Source organism: Stegostoma tigrinum, chromosome 18 (assembly GCF_030684315.1).
Source record: "Stegostoma tigrinum isolate sSteTig4 chromosome 18, sSteTig4.hap1, whole genome shotgun sequence".
NCBI lineage: Eukaryota > Metazoa > Chordata > Chondrichthyes > Orectolobiformes > Stegostomatidae > Stegostoma > Stegostoma tigrinum.
The window spans coordinates 27,605,718-27,632,810 of NC_081371.1; the positions used below are offsets into that span (position 1 = coordinate 27,605,718).

Here is a 27,093-nt window from a genome sequence, read left to right on the forward strand (position 1 = left end):
GGCAGGATTTGAACCCGAGTCCTCAGACATTGTGGGTCTCTGGGGTGAGCATCCAGCAATAATACTAGAAGGCCATAGCCTCCACACTTGGTAATGGTTACATTCCAGCTGGCAGCTCAATACTGGACATGCATGCAGCAATGTGGGCCAACGGCAAGAGCAGTGTATTTAATTGCAATCTGTAACCTCCTGACCTATTGTATCACTGGTTCTACCATTGTCTTCAAACGAAGAGATCAGCCAAGATTGCTGGAGAGCATCCAGGGACAGCACTAGGTATACCTTAAAAAGATGTCAGATTTCTTTTACTGTCATACAGATTGCTGCTCAGCTCTTTTTTAACTAAAGAAGGGAATTCTGCATATCTGAGAGGAGATTTCACTTGGGTCTCCCTCAGTATTGCCAAGCTTGACTTCACTTCTGACTTCTCTTTCATAGCATACAACTGTCAGAGAAAGGCAAACCACACTCCCTTTTCATAGCAGTCAGCTGCCATATTCTGAAATTTAAACTCACTGGCCACCATCTTATCAGCAGCTGTCAAAGTATGTTTAATGCTAGGTTCTGGGAGGATAGGGTGCCAGGTAGGTAAGGGGCAGGGTCCCAGAGTAAGACAACATATTTAATAGTCTTTTTCTAAGTAACTATTTGAGTTAATTTCATCAAAACCATCTAAAATAGCTGATTTAAATCTAGACTTTTGGCGGGAGCCTAGCATGGAGAAATTGCCCAGTACCAAATTCATTTTCTCCCATAATTTTTTCAGAGCATGATACAACAGAGATTCACAAGGTCCCTATCTACACTGGTATGCAGCTGTCTGGCCAATGGAAAATGTGTGTTTATGGTACCACTGTGGTGAAGCGGCATACACAATTGCTTGCATGCCAAGCAGAGGTAGCAAAGAATAGACAGAGAAGAGTGATTCCAAACAAAAGGGTATTTCAAAGATCTATGGTCCTGTCGCACACAGATGTGAATGTTGGTGCACTGTTAAACACAGGACATGAAGAGGAGAGCCCACAAATGTCCCCATTCTCAATGATGAGAGAACACAGCACATCCACGCAAAATATGAGAATGAAGCATTTTCAAGCTGCTTCGACCTAAAATATCAATTGAATGAAGCATTTTTAACTTAAAATATCAATTGGATAAACCATTTTGGCTTCATTCTCAGAATTACAGTTACCAGACTTCAGAGAATTTGACTCCACATGATGATGTCATGAAACAGCTATTGGTATCAGATATGGCAACAGCTATCAGTAGTAATAGAGGCTTGTTCTCCACGATTACTGACGGCCCTTGGCAAGCAATGCAGTCCAATTCGGCTACAACTCTGACACCTGCCCATTGGTTATGCAAATAGAGCTCACAAAAAATAGGGCAAATCAAATCTGGTGTTTTACTGTCTCATCAGTCTCCACTTGATTGTCAACACTGTAATGGAAGGTGTGGTCATTATTTTAGTCAAGTGGCACTTTTTCACCTTTGTCCAATTTGAGTTCTACCAAGGCTACCCAGACCCTGATTTTGCACAGTGCTGATCCAGGCGTGAAGATAAGAATTGGCCTCCATGAGCTGCAAGAGTTACTTTGTTACAAGTCTGTCGCATCAAATCCCCCTGATTAAAATTTAAATCTATTGAAATCTGGGGTGACTATCCACAGTTTGCAGTTATACCTAGGACAAAAAAAATTGAGTATTGTTGGAGGCTGATCACCACAGTCCTAGGACATGACTGCAGGAGTTCTCCTGTACATTGTCCTAAATTCTACATTGTCCTAAATTCAACCATCATCAACCATCTCAATGCCTTTTTTCCATTATTAGAAGGTCAGAACTGATGACCGTAAGTGTTCAATACTATTTGCAACTCCTCCAATATTGAATGAGTCCATAATGGTACACAATGAGACCTGGGCCATATGGATTGAAAGTAACATAGTGTTGTACATATCAAGCAATGACCATTGCCGTCCAGTGAGAATTTTACTGCCTCCGTATCGATTGCATTACTTTATCTGAATTCCCTCCTATCAATATCTTGTGGAGGAAGGGGATGTAGATGGTGGTAACATTGAGCAGAAACTGAATTGGACCAGCCAGATATGACCTACAGCTTCAAGAATAGGTCAGAAGCATGCCTGCCAGCAAAGCACAAGTCAGGAGTGTGATGGAATTCTCTCCACCTATTTGGACGAGTATACCACCAACAGCACTCAAGAATCTCAATACCATATTTAACCAAAACAGCTCTTTGATTAGCTGTCTATGCACTGACTCAAAATGCCCTCCAGTAAATGCATGTGGTAATAGCATGTACTACATACAAGACGAAATATATCAAGACACACTCAACAGCAGGGGTCCTGTAGTTGTGGTTGAGTGGTTAAGGCGATGGATTTGAAAACCATTGGGGATCCCCCACGCAGGTTCCTGCCAACTACGTTTAGGGGCAACATGGTGGGTCAGTGGTTAGCTCTGCTGCCGCACAGCACCAGGGATCTGGGTTTGATTCTGCCCTCCGGCTACTGTCTGTGCCAAGTTTGCACATTTTCCTCAAGTCTGCGTGGGTTTCTTCCGGGTATTCCAGTTTCCCCCCTCAGTCCAAAAATGTGCAAGTTAGGTGGATTGACCATGCTAAATTGTCCATAATACCACTCCATCATTCAATAAGATAACAATTAACCTTCTCCCTACTATCCTCTTATCTGCTCGTCCCTTGATTCCCTTATGGTCAAAACATTGAGTGTGAAGCAAACACGAAATACAGGAGAAATGCAGCACATTTACCAGCATCTCTGCAGACAGAAACAGTTAATGTTTCAAGTCCAAAATGACTCTTGTTCATTTCCTAGACTCAAAACATTAACTCTGTTGCTCTCTCAACAGATGCTTCCAGATGTTCTGAGTTTCTACAGCATTTTCTGTGCTGGTGTCAGATTTCCAGTATCCCACAGTATTTTGTTTTTTCATTGAGTATGATCCTTGCATGGGCTCCTTTCGAGAAAAGGTCGAATATCACTTTGGATTTCTGCTCCTAAATTGTCTTAGTTGTTACGTGGCTGAGATGGAGGTGTTTGTGGAAGAGACAGCAAGGGAGAAAGGAGAAAAAGAAAACATGTTGCTTAAAAAGATTATGCTCTTTGACAGAATTATTGTGCAAGAACTATAGTATCTCTTGTTCGGAATTGCTAATGAATAGTAGGCATTGGATGAAGTAGCAGGGAGCAGTCAACATTCATGGAACAACATTGCTGACTGAGAGATATTAAGAACTGCCGATGCTGGAGTCAGAGATAGCACATTGTGGAGCTGGAGGAACACCACAGGCCAGGCAGCATCAGAGGAGTAGGAAAGTTGAAGTTTCGGAAAGGTTCTGACCTGAAACGTCAACTTTCCTCCTACTCTAATGCTGCCTGGCCTGCTGTATTCCTCCAACATTGCTGATTGAGTAGGTACCTTCAAAGAATGAGCGCAGAGAGTTTGCAGAATCTATTCATGCTGCACCATGGCAAATTGGGGTAGAATTGTAGCACATCTCATTTTGATTCAAGAGGGTGATGAATTAATTTTTGCAAAAATCAATTCATCATGCATTATGAACTGTGTTATATGTGTCAACTGATTTTTATTGAGTGTAATTTGGATAAATATGTAGTTCAGTCTATTGACTCTTCTATCCAATAAGATTTTAAATAATATTATATATTAACTCCATTTAGCTTCCTTTCTTCTATACTTTTTTCATTTTTGACATTCATTTCAACTTGAGGCAAATGATTTGATTGTTCTCAAAATTTGGAGCACTTGCCGTGTGAAATGGGTTTGTGTTTCTAACCTCAAGGCACAGTACAGGCTTGCAGTTTTGGGTTTTGCTGATTTTGACTTTACTAATTTCTTTTAGCTAATTTACGTTTTCTTCATGTCTTGAGCATGTTGAGCACATCTTCAGTGGGGGAAAAAAAAACCCTTCTCTAAAACCTGAGGTAAGGATTTTTTTCAGTGAGTCATGAAGTCTGTTCCTCCAAAATGTAGTGGAGGCTGTTTCATTAAGTTTTCTTGAGATTGGGTTTTGTAAAAGTTTGAAACATTAGGGAGGTGAATTTGAATCCAAACCAGATTGTCATGATTTTATCAAATAACAGAGCAGGTTCGAATTACTAAATAGTCTACTCTTGCTTCTTGGTCCAATAATTCCTATAACAATGCAACATAAGAAACGGAATAAAGAACTTTTCAGTGCTGCACTATTTGGTACAATGGAGGCTGGTCAACTGCTTGAGCTCCGCTTTTCCTCCTTCCTTCCATATCCCTTGGTTCCAAGAGACCAAATGTCTATTTATCTCAGCCTTTACTATCTTAACTAACTGTAGTGCATTCAAAAACCCATGTGTTAGGGACCTCCAAAGATTCATGACTGTTTTGAGTTTTAAAAAAATCTCTTGAACTTATGACCAAAGTGAATAACATAGTTGTCCCTCTCATTATATTCCTGCAAATTTGTTACTGAATCACTTAATCTGTTTCTTTGCTTGTGGTGTTCTTCTCACAACCTTTTCATCCATTTGGCTTTGTATCTGCGGCAGACTAAACAAAGAGACAGAAAGTAATGTATTATGTACAGAGCGGATTGGTGAAGGTAAAGGTGGATGTGGTCTATATGGATTTCGGTGAAGCGTTTAACAAGGTTAGAACATGTGGAATAGGAGGTGAACTAGCTATTTGGATACAGAACTGGCTCAAAGGTAGAAGATAGAGGGTGGTGGTAGAGGCTAGACTGGAGGCCTGTGACCAGCGGCGGAGCACAAAGATCAGTGCTAGACCCACTGTTTTTCGTCATTCATTTAAGTGATTTGAACTTGAACGTAAGAGGTATGGTTAATAAGCTTGCAGATGACACCAAAATTGCAGGTGTATAATGGGCAGTGAAGAAGGTTACTTTGGAGTACGATGGGATCTTGATCAGACGGGCCAATGGGCTAAGGAGAGGCAGATGAGGGTTAATTTAGATAAATGTGAGGTGCTGCATTTTGGAAAGGCAAATCAAAGCAGAAGTTATATACTTAATGGTAAGATTCTGAGGAGTGGTGCTGAACCAAGACTTTGGAGTGCAGTTTCGTAGTTCCTTGAAAGTGGCGTCGCACTTAGATGGGATAATGAAGACGACATCTGGTGTGTTTGCCTTTATTGGTCAGTGCATTGAGAATAGAGTTGGGCAGTCATGTTGTGGCTGTGCAGGACATTGGTTAAGCTGCTATTGGAATATTGCATGCAATTTTGGTCTCCCTGCAATGGAAGGTTTTGTTTAGATTAGATTGCCTACAGTGTGGAAACAGGCCCTTCGGCCCAACAAGTCCACACTGCCCCTTGAAGCATCCCACCTAGACCCATCCCCCTATAACCCACACACCCCTGAACAATACGGGCAATTTAGCATGGCCAATCCATCTAGCCTGCACATCTTTGGACTGTGGGAGGAAACCAGAGCACCCAGAGGAAACCCACGCAGACACGGGGAAAATGTGCAAACTCCACACAGACAGTCGCCCGAGGCTGGAATTGAACCCGGGTCCCTGATGCAGTGAGGCTGTAGTGCTAACCACTGAGCCACCATGCCGTCCCATGTGCAACATGAAAGGATTCAGAGAAGATTTATAGGGAAGTTGCCAGTGTTGGAGGGTTTGAGCCAAAGGAAGAGGCTGAATAAACTGGGGCTATTTTCCCTGGAGAGTTAGAGGCTGAGGGGTGATCTTATAGAAGTTTATAAAATCATGAGGGGCATGGATAGGATAAATAGGTCTTTTTCCCCCAGGGTGGGGAAGCCCAAGATTTGAGAGCATAAGTTGAAGTTGAGAGAAGAAAGATTTAAAAGAGACCTAGGGGCCAAATTTTTCATGCAGAGGGTCATGCTTTTATGGAATGAACTACTTTGAGGAAATGGAGGCTGGTACAATTACAGCATTCAAAAGGCACTTTGATTGGTGCATGAATAGGAAGGGTTTAGAGGGATCTGAACCAAATACTGGCAAAATGGACTAGATTTATTTAGGAAATCTGTTTGGCATTAACGAGTTAGACTGAAGGGCCTGTTTTCATGCTGTATAACTCTGACTCTGAGTAATTGATATAGATGACACTCCACTAGTCACAGCAGGCCAATTTGAAAATGTGCTGTTTGTGCCTATTGTCAGTTAGCCCTGTTTACCTGTCGTCTATCTATGTAAATATATCACCACCAGGTCCATGATTCTTTGTTTTGGTATTAACATCTTGCATGGAACTTATCAAGTTCCATTTGAAGAATGCAAGCATACTACATCTACTGGTTCCCTATTATCTGTGCTATCTTGCCATATGCTCAAAAAATTAGAATTACTTTATCAAACAGTATTTCCCTTTATTAAACCAGTTTGACTTTGCCTGATCAGACTAGGAATTTCTAAGTGCATTGCTAAAATTTCCTTAATGAATTCTAGCAATTTGCGAATGACTCATGATGATTCATGCAATGCCCTGACAGCTGGGAGAAAAAGACCCTATTCTTGGGAAAAAAAATTATCTTGTTTAAGTTCATTTTTAAAATGGTTTCTCGCCAGATTTTCACATGGCTGCTGTCAAATGCAGAATGGGCAGGTTGGTTGCTGCCAGAAAATTTCAGCAATTACCAGTACAAATGTGATGTCAACACCTCCTGGAATGTGATACTCCTCACATAGGATAAACATTCCAGCCAAGCCAGCACAAAAGTACAGCAAATGAGCTGTCTACCTCAGCCAGTTCTGACAAATGAGACCAATGACACATGTTATAACTTGGTGCAAATACTTGCAAAGTCCAAAAGTTTCTGAGGAGTAGACATCAAAATTTACCTTGTTAGTACAATGTCTCAACATGCAATCCATGTCACTTCACTGAAAGTGCTGGTTTGTTAACTATTGTTTGTACATCTATTTGTAGCATTAGAAAACTAGAAACATCCAAGCTTGGTGAAATGCCCACCTCTGATCTCAATATCTCAAAGGTTTATTTCCAAAAATCAAACTTCTGCTTCACCAGGGAAGTGAACCAACTCCCAGATTAAACTACTACATCTCACAAGGAATTTAACTGCATCTGAGCTTCTGGTGAAGATCTTGTTTGCACAGCCAGCAGAATTTCAGCTGGACGTTGATCTCCTGGATTGTCTAATTCACATGAAGTAATTCTGAGATCTTTCATTTCCATGTAATTTGTGATTTAAAACTTCTTTCCTTTCCATTCTTCTTTCTTTTCTTTCTTAGATGCATGTGGTTTTGAAATTGCGCCTGGTTTTGAATGCAGTACTAAACCATACTTCAAAATAATATTTTAAAATGTAGAATAAAATTTGCTGGAGGTCATTTAAAATTGAAATTCACAAACTAGATTTAGGGATGTATACCACTGTTATGGACCTGAGATGATCAGTAAGAATAATTCAATTCACCTTTCCCTTTTTTTGTCTATTAATGTTGTGTCAGGCTAATTTGACCTATAGTTCTGTTTTCTCTCTCCCTCCTTTCTTGAATAGCAGAGTAACATCTTCAAGCTTCCGATCTGCTCTCACCATTTTAAAGTCAAGGAAATTTCTGAAAATTGTAGTCAGTACATCCACTATCTTTGCATTTATGTTTTTTGGAACCATAGAATGTAGGCCATCTAGTCCTGGGATTTTATTAGATTTAAGTCTCTTAAGTTTTTTTTCATGCATAATGACCACAAATGTTAATTACCTTAATTTTCTTGCTTTTTTGATCTCCTAGGCTATCCACTAATTCTAGAATGTAAATTGCCTTTCACCATGACATGAACCACAAAGCATTTGCTTGATGACTCAGCTATTTCCCATCATAATTTAGCATGTCTCTGCTTCTAAACCACTTATATTTATTTCAACTTTACCTTCAATTTATATATACAAGGAAGCTTTTATAATCCATTTTTGTATTTCTGTCTACCTTACCATAATGTTCTCCTTTCTTTGTGACCTGCTGTTTGCTTGGTAAAGTTTTAAGAACAATGTCATAAGCCTCTTTTAAACTGATACCATCCTTCACAGTTCTTTCCAATTTGTAGACACCTTGTCTTTCAGTGAATGTACTTTTACTGAACATTTTGAATTGTTTCCTTAAATGGTTGCCAGTTTATTTATTGTCTTAACTTTTAATCTATTTGCCCAGTGTGACAATCCATGTATTTTGAAGGGGAGAAAAGCCATCTTTATATAAAATATTCCTTTAAGTTCAAAGCTAAAGTAACCTCATTCTGGGAAGAAGAGTGTTTGGATTCAGTATTATGAGGCCATCAAGTTCTGAGAAGTTAAACGCTGAGGTTGCAATGGAGATAATAGCTAATTGGGGTGATGTCAAGTTTCAGACTTCATTGGATTCTGGTCAGAACACCCAAAATTCATGTGATGGGAAGCAAGCAAAACTCTTTATCAATAGATCAACGATAATGAGAACTGCAGATGCTGGAGAATCCAACATAACAAAGTGTGGAGCTAGACGAACACAGCAGGCCAAGCAGCATCTTGGGAACACAAAAGCTGATGTTTTGGACCGAGACCCTTCATTCTGATGAGGGGTCTCGGTCCAAAACATCAGCTTTTGTGTTCCCAAGATGCTGCTTGGCCTGCTGTGTTCGTCTAGCTCCACACTTTGTTATCTTGGATTCTCCAGCATCTGCAGTTCTCATTATCGTTGATCTATTGATAAAGAGTTTTGCTTGCTTCCCACCACATGAATTTTTCTGATGAAGGGTCCAGACCCGAAACGTCAGCTTTTGTGCTCCTAAGATGGTGCTTGGCCTGCTGTGTTCATCCAGCTCCACACCTTGATCGATTGATAACAATGTTCTGTTTGGCAGTAAATAGATAAATCTTCAGAAGCTCTTGAAGCAACACATGTTAGAGAGTTAAAAAGGACTGAATCTTGAAAATGCTTTGCATAGTTCAGGGAATCTAAAGCATTGAATGTTTGTGTCAAGAGGATCAGAATCTGAGCAAGGTGAGTCATTTGATCAGTTGAAAAATAACTTTTTTAAAAACAAACGAGCCTTGCCATCAGGGCTATCATGATGCGAATGAGACAGTGTGTGCAGACATGCATCTGGATAATGTGAATCATGATTGAGAACTTTGGTAAGAATATGGCTGCTGGTGAAAGCAACTTGAGGAACAAATCCATTGAGTAGGAAAAGTGGGCAATTATATCTACAAAGGGCTGAATTGAAGAGAATGAGAGATTGTACTTGGTACTTGAAATTGTGGCATCTGTTTGCAGGAGCTATTTAAAAGGAAATACCATTCGTCTGTTGATTCATACTCAATTTTATGTTGATTTTGTGCTTGACCATTATAGTACAAGTTTTAAAATGGCATTTTTCCATTGATTTCTTTCTTCAGAGTTATTTATGATCCCTTTCTTATCAGACTCCCCCTCCAGAGATCAAAGCCTCACTCAACCTTGGTTAGCTCTCCCTTCATATCTATATAATTGTCCTTGCATAGGTTTGAGATTCTCACTTTTGATGGGAGTATTGTGATCACTATATCCCAGCGGTTCTTTTGCTATAAAAGTACTAATATACGTCCTGACCTTTGGAGATATTGGGCAAATATGTAATAACAAAATGTAGAGCTGGATGAATGCAACAGGCCAAGCAGCATCATAAGAACTTATGAACATCAACTAGCCACAAAACAACATGACCCACTATCACTCGTATCCTTACACACAGATGAGGAAGGACACCACTTTGATTGGGACAACACATCCATCCTAGGACAAGCCAAACAGACACGCACGAGAATTTCTAGAAGCATGGCATTCCAAACGGAACTCCATCAACAAACACATTGATTTGGAGCCAATCTACTATCACCTGAGAAAAAGAACAGGAAATGACATCACAAATGCAGGAAATGACATCACCAACCCAAGGAAACCTAACCAGATAAATAGAAAGCGGGACATAACACCAGCGCTTCGTCGGAGGCTCACTGATGATGTTACCTAGAATGGTGGCGAAACGTCCGAAAACCAACCTTCCAGCTCAGCGAGCAAACTCGCATCCAGAGCATCTTAAGGGCGCAAAAGCTGAGGTTTCGGGCCTAGACCCTATACAATGACATCCCGCTTCACCTCAGCACACTCATCTCACTATTGCTAAATTATCAGATTGCTCATCTGACATATAGTACTGGATGAGCAGAAATAAAAGTGCAAAATCTTTTCTGAGTAGTGAGATTCATCTCCAGGTCTCCTTAAATTAATCCGAGTGTTAACATGCAGGTTCAACAAGCAACAGTATGTTGATTTTTGCAAAAAATTTGACACAGATTTAGAATTATGAAAATTTGCGGAGAGGCTGTACCTGGAATCCTGAATGTAGTTTTGGTCTCCTGACCTAAAACACCCCCTGCTTGTGTTATGAATATCTAGTTTATGATTTGTGCATTTTGATATGTATTTTTTAGTTTTAAGAATTAAAGAATAACTAGAAAATTGGATAAATGCAGTTAAATCAGTTTGGGAGTCTGTTGCACTCAGGGTTGAGGCCATGTATCTTTGAGTTTCACAGACAGAATTGTACGATCAAAAACAGCTGATGGGTTTACCTAACTTAAGAATTGGAGATGCGATGTCAACGCTGCTTGTAAAGAAATACAGTTCAGAGAGATCTCTTTTGTTTTGGGAGATAGAGGTAAATTAGTTACCAACATGCGATAAAACCCATTTGCTTCATAAGGTTAATGAAAAAATTTGTAAATTAATTTCTAATTTAGTTTACTTAAGGTTATGGTGTGGACAGCTGAGCACGAGCTACATCACCATAGAAATAGTTAATTTCATAAATTTCTCTGCTTTCAGTTTATCTTGGAATTAGTTATTGTTTCGTCCTCTGGGTTTACAGCTCACTTACAGAAGCTAGCCAAAATAAATGACAGTTAGATAGACCTGAACTGCAAATAGAGCCAAAAACAGTAGAACAAGCTCCACCATTGACCATTCAGAAAATTGAGGCTTAAGCTCAGTTGGAATCATGTGAGAAACAAAAACTGAACAATTTCCTAGTTTTAAGTTGGTAAGACAATCGCTGCAGGCCTGTGTTTCATTGCAAAGAAAAAAAACAGGTAGCCAGATTAGCTTAATCCTATTGAAACGCAACCAGAACAAACGATTTGAGGTACCTACACAAGAATAAATGCAAGTGTTACCTCTGTGAATAACTGGAATTCTGGAAAATTCTCCAGAGGTCTGCAGTATAATTATGATTGTTCCCTGCAACAATATATAATTTAGAGATTCATGTACCTTAACAGTGTTCTTGGGAAGTATGAAAGAGAAACCGGAGTACATACCGTGCGGTTATAGACCATATTGTTCAGTCAATAATGCTTGTGTATTTTTGCACAACAAAAGTGGAATTATGTGATGTAGATTTAATTGTTAAAACAAGGCATTCAGATTTCTTTTTAAGATGTTAACCATCTCTGACAGGTGACAGTTGCCTGTCCAACAGTGTGCAACAGAGGTTTGATGGCCTGCTTTCTGGGATGACGGGATTGTCCAGTAAGGAGAACTTGAGTAGACTAACCCTGTGCTTCCTGGAGTTTAGAATAATGACAGGTGATCTAACTGGAATATATAAATGTTTTAAGTGGTTAGACAGGGTAACAGTGAGTAATATTTCTTGTAACTGGAGAAGCTAGAGCACATGGCCACAGTCCCTAAATAAGGGGTAAGCTAATTAGGACTAAGATGAGAAGTCTCTTTGCCTAAAAGATTGTGAATCTTTGGGATTCTGTGCCTCAGGTAGCCATGGATGCTCTGTTATTGAATATAAAACAGATCAATAGATTTTTGGTCATTAAGGAAATGAAGGCCCCATTTAGAATACTCAATGGGCTGAATGGCCTTCCTTCCACTTTTGTGTTTTATGGTCTCATGGTATATGTGGATATTGTTGCAAGGTGGTGTTGATGTAGAAGAATGGCCAGGTCTAGCGCCTGCCTCTGTTCTTCAATTCTTATTTGCTGCTCACGTAGAATTTTTGTATGGTTAAACACAGTGAACAACATTGGCCTAACTATTGTTTAATCTGTAGAATCTGTTCCTGTAGTTCTCTTTTCTTTTCATGCATCTAATTTTCTTGTTAAAAGAATGAACTTTGCCTTAGCAGTTTTTGCAGCTTTTTTGGGGTGTGAAGTAATGTGGGGGAAATGCTGAGTTTCATGATGTGGCATTTTGCAATTGCTAGTTTATTCTTTCTTTACCTCCAGGTGATAAGCAAAGAGCTACTTACATTCCATTGTCATGTAGAGACTCCTTGTAGCCTGACTGTCTGTCTGTGGCTGAAATCTCAAGCTGAGCAAATTGTGTAGGATGACACTAAAAACAGCAGAGTCCACAAAAAGCTTCTCAGCAACAATGCATCTGATGTGACACCTTTGAATACTAATCTAATGTAAATTGTCTGCAACTTGTGAACAGTAGCTATCCATGACTCATTTTAACCCTGTGTGATTTGCTTCAACTTTGCAAATACTATTTCCAGTACTAAATTTTTAAAAAAATCCAGAGATGTGTTACCAGTTGTGTTGGGTATTTTATTTAAAATTTTGATAAAGCATGGCCTCAGCTGGCTTTCTTGCAGTTGAATTCATACCCAGAAATGTAACAAGTCTTTTTATGCATCTGCAATGAAATGCCATGAAGCTTACAAGTATAAAATGCCATTAGGACTCGAGTCACATCTGACATGAAAAGGTTTGCTGATCATTGTCAGACTTGCTGAATATGCATTCAGTTATGTCAGTCTATTGCCTGCTTTGCAGAGAAGAATGGCATGGTTATTGACTCCACTGTCTCGCTTGTTTTTTGTATGATATGTTCATAATGTTGAAAAATATGTTGCTGCACTGTGAGAGGTATTTGTTAAGTGTATCTGCTGAAAAGCCTTTTGCAACAAATATTGTAATTTTGAAAATGAACTATTAAATTTTACAGAAAGCACTGCACAAATAATATACTTTAGAGTTTTTTGTCTTTGAAGTGCACAATAGGAAATCTCACCTACCAATATGTGTATGTGAATGCTCAAGCTTTGCCCATTTACTTAAATGTAACTTTCCAGTAAATAGAGTTCCAGGAAATTCTATAGCGTTCAGAGAAATTCCTTTGAAATTTGAATTAACAAAGAAAGTAAGAATGTCAAACTTCCTATCTCAGTCAATAGTTGAAGCAAATGATGTCAATATGTTTAACAGTAATCTATTAGGAGAGAAGAGAAAGGTGATTCCAGGTAGTTCTCTTATAACATGATAGTTGTGTTCTTGCGTGACCTCGCGCTACAGAAAATCACATTATAAGAAAATTGCTGTATAGCAGAAAGTTTACATTATCCGAACAGTGTCCACTACTCATCAGTTGCGTTACAGCTGATTCGTGTTAACAAAACACACATTATAGCAAAACTACCTGTACATTGGTAGGTTTAAATAAGGATATATGTATGGAGGCTGAAACAGAACATGAATGCCACAGTAGATTAGTTGGCTGTATTAGCTTGTTTCTGTGCCATACATAATGTGTATTATATGGATATAAATGTGTTATATAATGCCTGTCGAGCTTTCATTTTCACCACCAAAACGCAGATGAAAAGTTTACTGTTTGGAACATGGAATAGTTTGATTTCTAATTAGTGATATGCTTTGCCCCCAGACCTGACAGTTGTGACATGTACCTGGAAGACATTATTAAACATCGATGGGAACTTGAAGAAGGGAGACCAAATCCACTGAAAAACACGAAGTTCAAAGAATTACCCATTCGTTTACGTGTTGAGCTGTTGCACAGGCTATGTGACTACAGATTAGATGCGGATGATGTGTTTGATCTTTTAAAGGTACAATTTCAAGGGAAGGTGTTGTTTGTTTCACACTATGAACTGAAAGTAACTACTTACAGAATGTACTTTCTCTTTTTTATCTAATTTTCTCATTCTCCAAAGAAATTCATTCCAGGAAAAAGCCCCACAGACCCAGTAATTCTTCACTCAAGAAAGCATTGTTCCTTTTATGAGCACAGATTTTAAGTATTAGCAAACAATTTACAATTGCCTGAAAATCACAACTTAACGCTCAACACAAAGCGGAAGCAAAAACTTGCTGTTAAAATTTCATCCACACCTGCACACTTTTATATCTGACACTGTTCCCCATCAGGTTATTTATTAACGCTGGGACTGGGACAGCCTTGTTATTTTTCTTTGATCCAAAAATTTCCATATCCGATCTGTTCTATCCTGCCTCTACACTTTATTTGTGCGCTTCTAAAAGCATTGAATTTGACAGCAACAGCACTCAAGGATGCCATTTGATCAGTTCACTCCCAGCAGCTTTCTGTCAAAAGTAGCCACTTAATTCCTTTCCTCTAATACTTTCATTTCTTATTCTGTTCTGATATGCATTCACTTTACTCTGTTATTGCGATGGATTCTATTAATGCCACTGTTTTGGTGAAACATTCCATGTCTTCATGCCAGTGTAGTTTTGTGAAGCCACTCCTTCAGAAGCCATGTTAAACAACGCATTATCCTCCGACACTTCCGCCATTTACAATCCGACCCCACCACCCAAGACATTTTTCCATCCCCACCCCTGTCTGCTTTCCGGAGAGACCACTCTCTCCGTGACTCCCTTGTTCGCTCCACACTGCCCTCCAACCCCACCACACCCGGCACCTTCCCCTGCAACCGCAGGAAATGCTACACTTGTCCCCACACCTCCTCCCTCACCCCCATCCCAGGCCCCAAGATGACATTCCACATTAAGCAGAGGTTCACCTGCACATCTGCCAATGTGGTATACTGCATCCACTGTACCCGGTGCGGCTTTCTCTACATTGGGGAAACCAAGCGGAGGCTTGGGGACCGCTTTGCAGAACACCTCCGCTCAGTTCGCAACAAACAACTGCACCTCCCAGTCGCAAACCATTTCCACTCCCCCTCCCATTCTCTTGATGACATGTCCATCATGGGCCTCCTGCACTGCCACAATGATGCCACCCGAAGGTTGCAGGAACAGCAACTCATATTCCGCCTGGGAACCCTGCAGCCATATGGTATCAATGTGGACTTCACCAGTTTCAAAATCTCCCCTTCCCCCACTGCATCCCTAAACCAGCCCAGTTCATCCCCTCCCCCCACTGCACCACACAACCAGCCCAGCTCTTCCCCCCCACCCACTGCATCCCAAAACCAGTCCAACCTGTCTCTGCCTCCCTAACCGGTTCTTCCTCTCACCCATCCCTTCCTCCCACCCCAAGCCGCACCCCCAGCTACCTACTAACCTCATCCCACCTCCTTGACCTGTCCGTCTTCCCTGGACTGACCTATCCCCTCCCTACCTCCCCACCCACACCTTCTCCACCTATCTTCTTTACTCTCCATCTTCGGTCCGCCTCCCCCTCTCTCCCTATTTATTCCAGTTCCCTCCCCCCATCCCCCTCTCTGATGAAGGGTCTAGGCCCGAAACGTCAGCTTTTGTGCTCCTGAGATGCTGCTTGGCCTGCTGTGTTCATCCAGCCTCACATTTTATTATCTTTAAATTTACATCTGCTAGCTGCAGGTTTAGCTGGCAGTGGAGATGACTTTTAATTTGTTGAATGAAATCCTGCTGTAATATTAAGCACTTTGATTAATCTTTTATTCACGTCTAATGAAAAGAAAAGTCCTGGAGTTCATAAAAGATGATCTTTAATTCTGGTCATCAGCTTGGCAAATAGTTTTAGTATTTAATCTATTCTTCAGATGCTTGTGGATGATGTGGTTGTTATCATTTCCTGTGATGCCTGATAGTTCCTAACTTATATTCCAAAATCTTTAATCATCTGTTACCTTTATAATGTGGTTGGTTTATCAATGTACTGGAACATTTCTGGAGCCGTAATATTGTGCAGAGCTTACTTTAGAATTTTTAAGTGTATGGCTTTTTTTAAACTTGTCTTGTCTGTTTGTCAGGGTCTGGATGCTGATAATTTGAGAGTGGAACCTTTAGGAGAAGATGCCATTGGAGCAACCTATTGGTATTTCTATGGCACTCGTTTATACAAAGAAGGACCATCTTTCACACTGGAGAAACATCAGATGGAAGAAATGTAATGCTTGAGTACTTTTTTTTTAAACTCAAGTTAATCCATGTATTTGTTTCTGTGTGTACCTTTTTCATTGGATTAAAATTTCCACTGTTTCTAAGGCTGGGCTTTAGTAAACCTGTCAAGGATATTCTTATTACTCCTCTTCAAGAACTGACAATGTGACAACAGCCACCTTAAGATCTTCACTCTCAACCTCACACATTCTAACATATTTCCCCCTGAACTTGCTGTACTCTGTTCTCTCAGGTCTAACCCTGATTTTATCAAACCTGCTGATTAGGGTCATGCTGTTATTGTCTGGCATACCAGCCTTCACTTTGTAAAAGCTGAGCATCAATCCCCTGAGACTTGGTCCTGCCTCCCCCAGACCATGACCCTGCCACTAAACAGCTGTTGTTTCCACAACCGTACCTGACCTCATCTCCTCTGGAGATCTTCCTTCCACAGCAACCTACCTTCTAGTCCTCCAATGCTACATAGCCTATTTCTACAATGCAGCTGGCATAATTTAAAAAGAAATCAAAATTTTTTAAAGGGTAAATTTGTCAAAGGGAGGAGAGAGCAGGAGTATGACTTTGTGATACGACATCAGCCATGATTATGTTGAATGGCAAAGCATACTCAGTGGGCTGCATGGCCTGCTTCTACTTTTATATTCTTTGTTCTGTTTCTACGCTTCTTCCCAAGAAAAGGTTTCTATTTTTTCTCCTCTTGTCCAGTCTCTTCCCACATACATTCTTGAGCCTTCTCACGTTCTACAGCTGTTATACAATTCTGTTTCCTGGCCCCAGCTGCCACTTCTTCATAAACATGCAATCCAGTTATACCTTGGTTCATCAGTAAGATGGCCTGAGGGTTCTTCAATTTGTCCTTTGAAAAGAAGCAAACAGCCCTCGTCCTCCACCACATTCTCCTCCCCTCCCCCTACCCACTAGCTGAGCTTGTTTACACTTAGAGATTAGCTTCTCCTTCAGTTGACACATTTTTTCCAGCAAAAAGTATGGGCATAGGTTTCATCAAAACAGAAAAAAATTGCAAGACGTTTATTTTAAAACTGAGAGGTGAATTATTTCACATTTACTGTGAATAGCACATTTACTTAATAGCTTGGGTGTGGCTGATTCTTTGTCCCATGCTTCTCTGATGACTCCTCTGATTTATTGATGACTGCAACTGCTCCTTGCTGTCTGGATTCTGAAACATTTGACAACCTTGCATCCCATTTCCAACCTTATCTCACCATTACCTGTTACATCGCTGACTCGTCCCTTCATTGCTTTCTCTATTACTGTTTCTTGGGTAGCTAATATCCTTTACAAACCCATCAACTCTCACTATTACCTTAACTACTCTTCCTCACCCCCTGCTTCCTGTAAGAACTACACTCCGTTCACCCCAGTTTCTCTGCCTATTTTGCATCTGTTATAACAATACCACCTTCCGCAGGAGTTTTTCCAACACATCTTCCCTTTTCCACATGTGACAACTCCCAACCATTGCCTGACCTTGGGTTGCTTGTCATATCAAAATGCTTTTTTACCTCTCATGTTAGACTTCTGTTCTGGGTCTGCTGTAGTGCTCCAGCAAAGCCTAATGTAAACCAGAGGAACAGCACCTCACTGTCCACTTAGACACTTGAGTTCAACAACTTTGGACTAGAAACTCTAATTTCCATTTCAATCAACTTCAACCCACTGTTTTGTTTGCATGAATTTTTCCTCTGGAGCACCTTTACTATCTTGTCCACTTTCTCTTCCCTCTTTTTACAACACATCATTCACTGAGTATATTTTGGCAGTTAAAATGTTCAAAAAATGTTAATTTATAATAAAGATGGCCCAAATGTGATAAGGAAACAAAGCTTACACAGCCAAGATAACATCAGGATGACAAAGTGTGAAGCTGGGTGAATAGAGCAGGCCAAGCAGCATCTTAGAAGCACAAAAGTTGACGTTTCGGGCCTAGACTCTTCATCAGAGAGGGGGATGGGGAGAGGGTTCTGAAATAAATAGGGAGAGAGGGGGGAGGCGGACCGAAGATGGATAGAGGAAATGATAGGTGGAGTGCAATGAGAGAGAGATTCCCTGAGGTTGGTCCAGAATCTCCCCATCCCCTCTCTGATGAAGGGTCTAGGCCCAAAACGTCAGCTTTTGTGCTCCTAAGATGCTACTTGGCCTGCTGCGTTCATCCAGCTTCACACTTTGTTATAGAATGTAGAACGTAGAAAAGTACAGCACAGTACCGGCCCTTCGGCCCACGATGTTGTGCTGTGGAATATTCCTAATCCAAAAATAAAATAACCTAACCTACATTCCCCACAATTCACTGCTGTCCATGTGCATGTCCAGCAGTCGCTTAAATGTCACTAATGACTCTGCTTCCACAACTACCACTGGCAAACTATTCCATGCGCTCACAACTCTCTGGGTGAAGAACCTCCCTCTGACGTCTCCTCTATACCTTCCTCCTAACACCTTCAAACTGTGACCCCTCGTGGCAATCAATCCTGCCCTGGGGAAAAGTCTCTGACTATCGACTCTATCCATGCCTCTCATTACCTTGTACACCTCGATCAGGTCACCTCTCTTCCTCCTTCTCTCCAGAGAGAAAAGTCTGAGCTCTGTCAACCTCTCCTCGTAAGACAAGCCCTCCAGTCCAGGCAGCATCCTGGTAAACTTCCTTTGCACCCTCTCCAAAGCCTCCACATCTTTCCTATAATAGGGCGACCAGAACTGGACACAATATTCCAAGTGTGGTCTCACCAGGGTTTTGTAGAGCTGCAGCATAACGTCGTGGCTCTCAAACTCGATCCCCCTGTTAATGAAAGCCAAAACACCATATGCTTTCTTAACAACCTTCTCCACCTGGGTGGCAACTTTGAGGGAGCTATGCACTTGAACACCAAGATCCCGCTGTTCCTCCACGCTGCTGAGAATCCTGCCTTTAATCCTATATTCAGCATTTAAGTTCGACCTTCCAAAATGCATCACTTCGCATTTATCCAGGTTGAACTCCATCTGCCATTTCTCAGTCCAGCTCTGCATTCTGTCAATGTCTCGCTGAAGCCTGCGACAGCCCTCGATACTATCAACGGCACCTCCAACCTTTGTGTCATCAGCAAACATACTAACCCACCCCTCAACCTCCTCGTCCAAGTCATTTATAAAAACTACAAAGAGCAGAGGCCCAAGAACAGAGCCCTGCAGGACACCACGCAGCACTGACCTCCAGGCAGAATACTTACCATCTACAACCACTCTCTGCCTCCTGTCAGCCAACCAATTCTGAATCTAGCCAGCCATACCCTGTATCCCATACCTCCTGACTTTATGAATGAGTCTGCCATGGGGAACCTTATCAAATGCCTTGCCGAAGTCCATGTACACCACATAGACTGCTCGACCCTTGTCAACCTGTCTCGTGACTTCCTCAAAGAACTCAATAAGATTTGTAAGGCATGACCTGCCCCTCACAAAGCCATGCTGACGCCCTTTAATCATGCTATGCTTTTCCAAATAGTCATAAATCCTATCCCTCAGAATTCTTTCCAAAACCTTGCTGACCACAAACATAAGACTGACTGGTCTGTAATTTCCAGGGATTTCCCTATTCCCTTTCTTGAAAAGAGGAACAACATTTGTCTCCCTCCAATCTTCCGGTACGACTCCCGTGGAGAGTGAGGAAGCAAAGATCTTCGTCAGCGGCTTAGCAACCTCCTTTCTCGCTTCCCAGAACAACCTAGGATAAATGTGGTCTGGCCCTGGGGACTTATCAATCTTAATGTTTTCCAAAATTTCCAGCACATCAACTTCCTCAATCTTGATCTGTTCAAGCCTGTTTTCCTGCTCCTCAAAGTTCTCATTCACAACCAGGTCCCTTTCCTTAATGTAAACCGAAGCAAAAAACTCATTTAGGGCTTCCCCTATCTGTTCACACTCCACGCACAAGTTCCCTACGCTATCCCTGATCGGCCCTACTTTCTCCCTGACCATTCTCTTATTCCTCAAGTATGAGTAAAATGCCTTCGGGTTCTCCCTAATCCTTCCTGCCAAGCCTTTTTCATGCCCCCTCCTGGCTGCCCTCAGTCCACTTTTGAGCTCCTTCCGAGCAAGGCTGTCATACTCTAAAGCTGTGCTAGACCCTTGCTTCCTCTACCTTAGGTACGCTGCCTTTTTCTTTTTGACAAGAAGCACCTCTGTACCCGTCATCCAACGCTCCTTAATCTTACCCCTTCTTACCTGTCTCAGAGGAACAAATTTATACATCACTCACAACAACTGCTCCTTAAACAGCCTCCACATGTCTGCTGTGCCCTTTCTGTGGAACAATTGCTCCCAATCTGTACTTCCCAACTCCTGTCTGATAGCATTATAGTTTCCTTTACCCCAGTTAAATATCTTCCCCTGGTAACTGCTCCTTTCCCTTTCCATGGCTCTGGTAAATGTGAGGCTGTTGTGGTCACTGTCGCCAAAGTGTTCTCCCACCACGAGATCTGACACCTGTCCTGGCTCATTGCCGAGCACCAAATCCAAAATGGCTTCCCCCCTCGTCGGCCTGTCCACATACTGAGTAAGGAAACCCTCCTGATCACACCTGACAAAAACGGCTCCATCCAAACCATCTGCACTAAGGAGGTTCCAATCTATATTGGGAAAGTTGAAGTCACCCATAACAACAACCCTGCTACGTTTGCACTTTTCAACAATCTGCTGGCCAATGAGATCTTCGATCTCCCTACTGCTATTTGGGGGTCTGTAGAAAACCCCCAGTGAGGTGACTGCTCCCTTGCTGTTCCTAACTTCCTCCCATACTGACTCAGTCGACAAACCTTCCTCGGCAACCCCAGCCCATACCACCTCAGTAGACGAGTCCTCAAAGGTTCTTTCAGCCGCCGTTATACTGTCCTTGACCAACAAAGCCACACCTCCCCCTCTTTTACCACCTTCCCTGACCTTAATGAAAGTTCTAAACCCTGGAACCTGCAACATCCATTCCTGACCCTGCTCTATCCTGCTCTATCCATGTCTCCGAAATGACCACAACATCGAAGTCCCAGGTACCTATCCAAGCTGCAAGCTCACCTGCCTTATCCCGGATACTCTTGGCATTAAAGTAGACACGGTTCAATCCAGTTTGCTGTCTGCCAGCACACTCCTGTGACAGTGAGGTCCTGATCATGTCCTCCCTACGCTCATCCTCCTGTGTACTAGGACTACACCTCAGTTTCCCATCCCCCTTCTGAGCTGGTTTAAATCCACCCGAATAGCACTGGCGAATTTCCCACCCAGGATATTAGTGCCCCTCTGGTTCAAGTGGAGACCATCCTGTTTGTAGAGGTCCCACCTTCCCCAGAATGATCCCCAATTGTCCATGTACCTGAAGCCCTCACTCCTGCAGCCACGTGTTCAGCTGAAATCTCTCCCTGTTCTTTGCCCGCTTTCACGTGGCATGGGTAACAAACCAGAGATGACCACTCTGTTTGTTCTAGCTCTCAACTTCCACCCTAGCTCCCTGAAATCCTGCCTGACATCCCTATCCCTCTTTCTACCTATGTTGTTGGTGCCTACGTGGACCACGACTTGGGGCTGGTCACCCTCTCCCCTCAGGACCCCAAAGACACAATCCGAGACATCACGGATCCTGGCACCTGGGAGGCAACACACCAATCCATTATCTCGGATTCTCTAGCATCTGCAGTTCCCATTATCTGTGATCACAATTTTAACCACACTGGGAAGCCTCTTCCAGGAATGCCTCACCTGAAGAAGTTTCCCTCCTCCCTCCAGACCAACCTCAGGGTATCTCTCTCCCACTGCACTCCACCTATCTTTTCCTCTATTCATCTTCGGTCCGCCTACCCCTCTCTCCCTATTTATTTCAGAACCCTCTCCCCATCCCCCTCTCTGATGAAGGGTCTAGGCCCGAAACGTCAGCTTTTGTGCTCCTAAGATGCTGCTTGGCCTGCTGTGTTCATCCAGCTTCACACTTTGTTATCTTGGATTCTCCAGCATCTGCAGTTCCCATTATCTCTAACATCAGGATGAATTGTGCATGTAATTTTCTATACATGGTAAGCAAATCAAAAATTTTATACATTTGGGTAACATTGATCATGCATTTTATATCGTAAGGATAGTTAATAGCTGTGATTGATGACACCAATATTAATTGAAGTTTTTCAATTTTCACAGTGAAAATGGAAAACTAAATACCTATAGCTCCAATTACAAACTTATCAACATGAAACCTAAAAAGAGAGGCCGACCATCAAAGCGGAAGAAATTGGAAGATATTTATTTTACAACTGTGAGGTGAATTGTTTCACATTTACTTCAAATAGCACATTTACTTAATAGCTTGGGGGTGGCTGATTCAATAGGCTCAGTCTCATTCTATTCATGTCCAACATCGAAAAGCATTTCAATTCCATACTCCAGGTTGTCGAAACAAAAGTATAACTTGTTTCTAGCTTAAAAGAAAATTTTAAAAAATCAACATTGATGGAAAAGTGAAAGACATTCAGATACTAGTGATTTCAAAAAAGACTTTTGTGAAATATGGTGCAATGCTGATGAGCACACATAACTAAAAGTTGTGTCTGCAAGGTCAAAAATTCTTTAAATGAGTTTTGCACAAGAATTGTTACAAGAACTAGAAATGATACACAAAATATCACATATTCCTCCTTTCTACTTGGAAAAAAGTAAACAGTATGATTGCCTGAAATGGATTAAATAGTTAAAATCAGTTACCGCAACAGCTGGCACCACAGACACGTTTCAATTTTAAAATTTGAATGCATGCATATTTCAATTTAATATAAATTACAAATGGCTTTTGCCCCAAGACCACCCTGATGGCATCTTGTGAGAAAACTGGAGATATAGCAGCACTCTATTGGATACATCAAAATAATTATACACCATATTGTTCTATGTAAGCACCTAGCAGAAGTTACCATGGCTCTTTTTTAAAAACAAAACTGGTGAATCAAAATTATCTTTTCTATAACTGTTGAAAGCAAATAGTTGCATTGAAAGTGAAAGTGGGACTTCTAGTATTGTACAGTACCTAATAGCTCAAAGGCTTTTCAATCCAATGGGCTCAAATTGATATGTTCCCCGTAAACCACTTCTAATCCTGTATTTATCCACCCTACCCTTACTATCGCTCAAGTTCACCATTCTAACTACTGAGTAAAATGTTTCCTCGTAAATTTGTCATTAGATTTCATAGTGATCTTTTTGTATTTATGACTATTAGTTCAGTTCTTGCTTGCAGTTGAGAAAAAAAATTCACCTATAAAGTCTTTTCACAGTATGAAACATCACTACCAACTTGTCGCTTAAGTCTCCCTTTCTCTAGAAGAAAGAGCCACAGCCATTCAAACTTCCCTGACAGATTAAATCTTTCAGTCTAATATCATGTAGTGATTTGTGTATTTGTAATCCTAGATCATTCTGCCCCCTAACCAATTTTAGACACTTACTGTTGAGAAAGCTGTGACCGCATTATCCTTCCTACCAAAATGTGCTACGACTCAATTATTTATGTTGACATTCATTTATTAATTGCATGCTGATTTGTCAACTTTTTAATGGCTTGATGTATTTTGTTGCAGTCCTCCTTTGTATGGAATACACCTGTAATGATTCCTCAATGTTTAACACCAATTGCAACAACTCAATAATGAAACAACCTGAGCTCAAATGCAGAAAGACCTGGAGAGTATCCAGGCCTCAAACTGCAGTAAAATAAGTGACCAAGTATTTTGTCACAGATAGTAGGAACTGCCGATGCTGGAGAATCTGAGATAACACGGTGTGAAGCTGGATGAACACAGCACGCCAAGCAGCATCAGAGGAGCAGGAAAGCTTGACGTTTCGGGTCGCGACCCTTCTTCAGAAAATTGACCAAATATTTTGTTTGGTTCTACTAGGCCTGTATTTACTTGAGTTTTTTAAAAAAGAGAGAGGATCTGATTGAAACTTTAAAAATTCTAGCAGGACTATAAATACTCAATGCAGGGTGGATGTTTCCCTTGACTGGGGAGTCTAGAACTAGGGGTCCAAGTTTCAGGATATAGGGTAGGCCGTTTAGTGCTGAGATGAGGAAACATTTCTTCACTCAGGGTGGTTAACCTCTGGAATTTGTGACCACAGAAGGCTGCCTAAGCTGGGTCACTGAATATATTTAAGAAAGAGACTGATAAATGTTTAGCTATTAAGGGCGTCAAGGAATATCTAGAGAAAATGAAAATATGACATTGAGTTAGAGGATCAGCCATGATCACCTTGAATGCTGGAGCGGGTTCAAAAGGCCAAATGACCTACTCAGACTCCTAGTTTTGATCAGGAAAAAAATTATCAGAAATACTAAGAGCTCATTTGTCTGGTCCTTTTTAAACTGTGGCTTTGGATCTTTCCATTTACGTTTGATAACGCAGAGGAAGATTCGGTTCTGATTCTGTCGAAAGGGTGGAACCTCCAGCTTTTATTGTAGTTACTACTTCATGTTGAAGGCTGTGCATTAAAGCCGACATCTATACACATTTTTCAGAAGAAGGGTCTAGGCCTAAAGCGTCGGCTTTCCTGCTTAGCCTGCTGTGTTCATCCAGTTCTACACCTTGTTATCTCACCTGTACACATTTTTCTAATTCAAAATTGATATAATTTTAGTAATTGATACCATTAAATTATGGTTCTTAAGTTATGATCACTTAAACCAAGCTTTTCCAAAACACATTTCTCCTTAATGTTGCATTTCATATCTATAATTTTTCTCCTCTTTTTCTCTCTAATCTTTCTTTTTTCTCTTGTTACCTTTTACTTATTATTTCCTTTGTTTCTTGGTAACTGTTTATTTTCATCTCTTTCTCACTCAAGCCTTTTTTTAAAATCACATTCTGTCTTAAGTGTTCCTCCATCGTTGAGGAATGAGAATGATGTTCTAGGGCATTGTCGAAGTAAATGCCTACAATGATCCTTATCCATTAACCATCCCATCACCCATAACCACATCAGAGGGCTTCGAAACGGGAAGTTATCGTGTGGAGATAAAGGTTTCCTTTGTAAATGAACCTTTCATACTTGTTTATAATTTTGTAACAGATAGTGAAAAGGGGGCAACTTCCCTATGGGGAGTCTAGTGAATAATATACTAGTGTCATGGATGAAGGCAGGTAGGCTTTCAAGCTACTGAATGGTATTTTACAGTGAATCCATGATTGTAACCCAAGAAGTACCTTCTATAGAAGATTCTCGACAAGAATGCAGAAGTCATGGTAGGTGAACAATATTTTTATTTTTGTCTATTATCACAATACATATTCCATAATACATATTCCACTGATGTTGTTAATGTTATGCTTTATGAGAATATTAAGATAATGGCACAAAGATTAATAGGAAGATAAATTATGAAGGGGATATAAGGAGGCTACAAAAACATGTAATGGGGATCATCAATTTAGGAGCGTCCCACTTAAGGATGAGATCCCAAATAGGGGTGTATTATTAATAATTCTAAAGATCCAACATATTAACATTTCTCTGTACTTATGAATTGCTATGTTATATTGTCCTATATTGTGCCCCAATTTGCATACAAATCATCTTAAGAATGTACTTAAGAATCAAACCTAATTGCAACCCAGGAATTGCCTGCATATATGTTAAGTGAGTGGGCACAGATGTGTGTGGAATATTGTCTGGGAAATATGAAATGTTTCATTTTGGCAGGTAGAAATAAAAGCATAGTATCTAATAGTGAGAGATTGTAAATGGACCCGCATGTCCTTGTGCACAAGTTACAAAAGATTATTACAGACGTACAGCCAATATTTGGGAAGGCTAATTGAATGTCATTATTTATCACAAGAAGAATTGAATATAAAAATGGGACGGCAATGGTAAAGCTATAAAGAGCACTGGTGAGATGGCGGCTAGAGTACTCTGCACAGTGTTTGTCTCCTTACTTAAGGAAGGATATCAATACATTGGAGGCAATTCAGAATCGGCTTATTACCTAGAATAAGCGGGTTGCCTTATTAGGAAAGGTTGGGCAAGACTTTATCTGTCTTAGACTCATATCCTGTTGGATTTTGGAAAGAGTAAAAGTTGTAAGGGTCCTGGGTCTTTGGAAGTTTCTTCCTCAAAATGGTGGTTGAAACAGAGTCCTTCAATATTTTTAAGGCAGAGGTTGGTAGATTCTTATTAAGCTAGTGTGTGGAAGGTTAGTAGGTAGATCGGCATATGGAATTGAGGTAGCAATCCGATTGGCTGTAATCTGTTAAATGATTGAACAAGCTGGATGGCCTATCCGAGTTCTTATGTAAGGTAGCATGGAAAATTTAGTTTTATGTCTAGAATTGAATACCACAACAGCTTTGAGCATGAAAAGATGAATGAAGGATGAATATGGGCTTACATCTTGGCCTTTTTTATCGCCTTAACTGGAATCCTGACATGCTGCATGTTCTATGAACATCATGCATCTTCATGTGTACTAGAAATCGGATGGAATAGTTAATGCTTCATTGTTCCAGGGAGCCCCACTACCTCTATCTCCCGTTTGAATAGATGGTCTTCAAACCATGCTTATACCCTGCAAAATCTCCAGTAAATGATGCATGAACCACTGATATCACCCTTTCTGCCATTTGTTCATCCTAGGAATTGGAATATCTGAGCAAAGGATAATTGTTTCTTCCCCACTATTCTACATACAATTGAAATAATGCTAGATGCTTAAAAAAAGTTGTCATCCTTCAACACCTTATTTTGCACAATTACCTTAAATATCCAATCTGACAAACTGGAAAGAGCAGGGAAAGTGAATCCAAATTCCACTTTTAGTCATAATTTAAGTTGCTCACAATGGCTCCTAAATCAGAGTCCCA

At 40.8% G+C, this 27,093-nt stretch overlaps 1 protein-coding gene across 3 annotated transcripts in view; it reads left to right on the forward strand.

Annotated features, from left to right (window-relative positions):
* LOC125461006 (chromatin remodeling regulator CECR2-like) overlaps window positions 1-27,093 on the forward strand; it is a 129,274-nt gene that overhangs the window by 52,387 nt on the left and 49,794 nt on the right. For 2 of the 3 annotated variants that reach the window (XM_059652418.1, XM_059652420.1), the window contains exons 3-6: window positions 13,758-13,941; window positions 16,057-16,193; window positions 22,385-22,504; window positions 25,409-25,476. In XM_059652418.1, the coding sequence (XP_059508401.1) occupies window positions 13,758-13,941; window positions 16,057-16,193; window positions 22,385-22,504; window positions 25,409-25,476 (509 nt within the window). The remainder of the gene's footprint in view (window positions 1-13,757; window positions 13,942-16,056; window positions 16,194-22,384; window positions 22,505-25,408; window positions 25,477-27,093) is intronic. The other variant, XM_059652419.1, reaches the window with a different exon arrangement.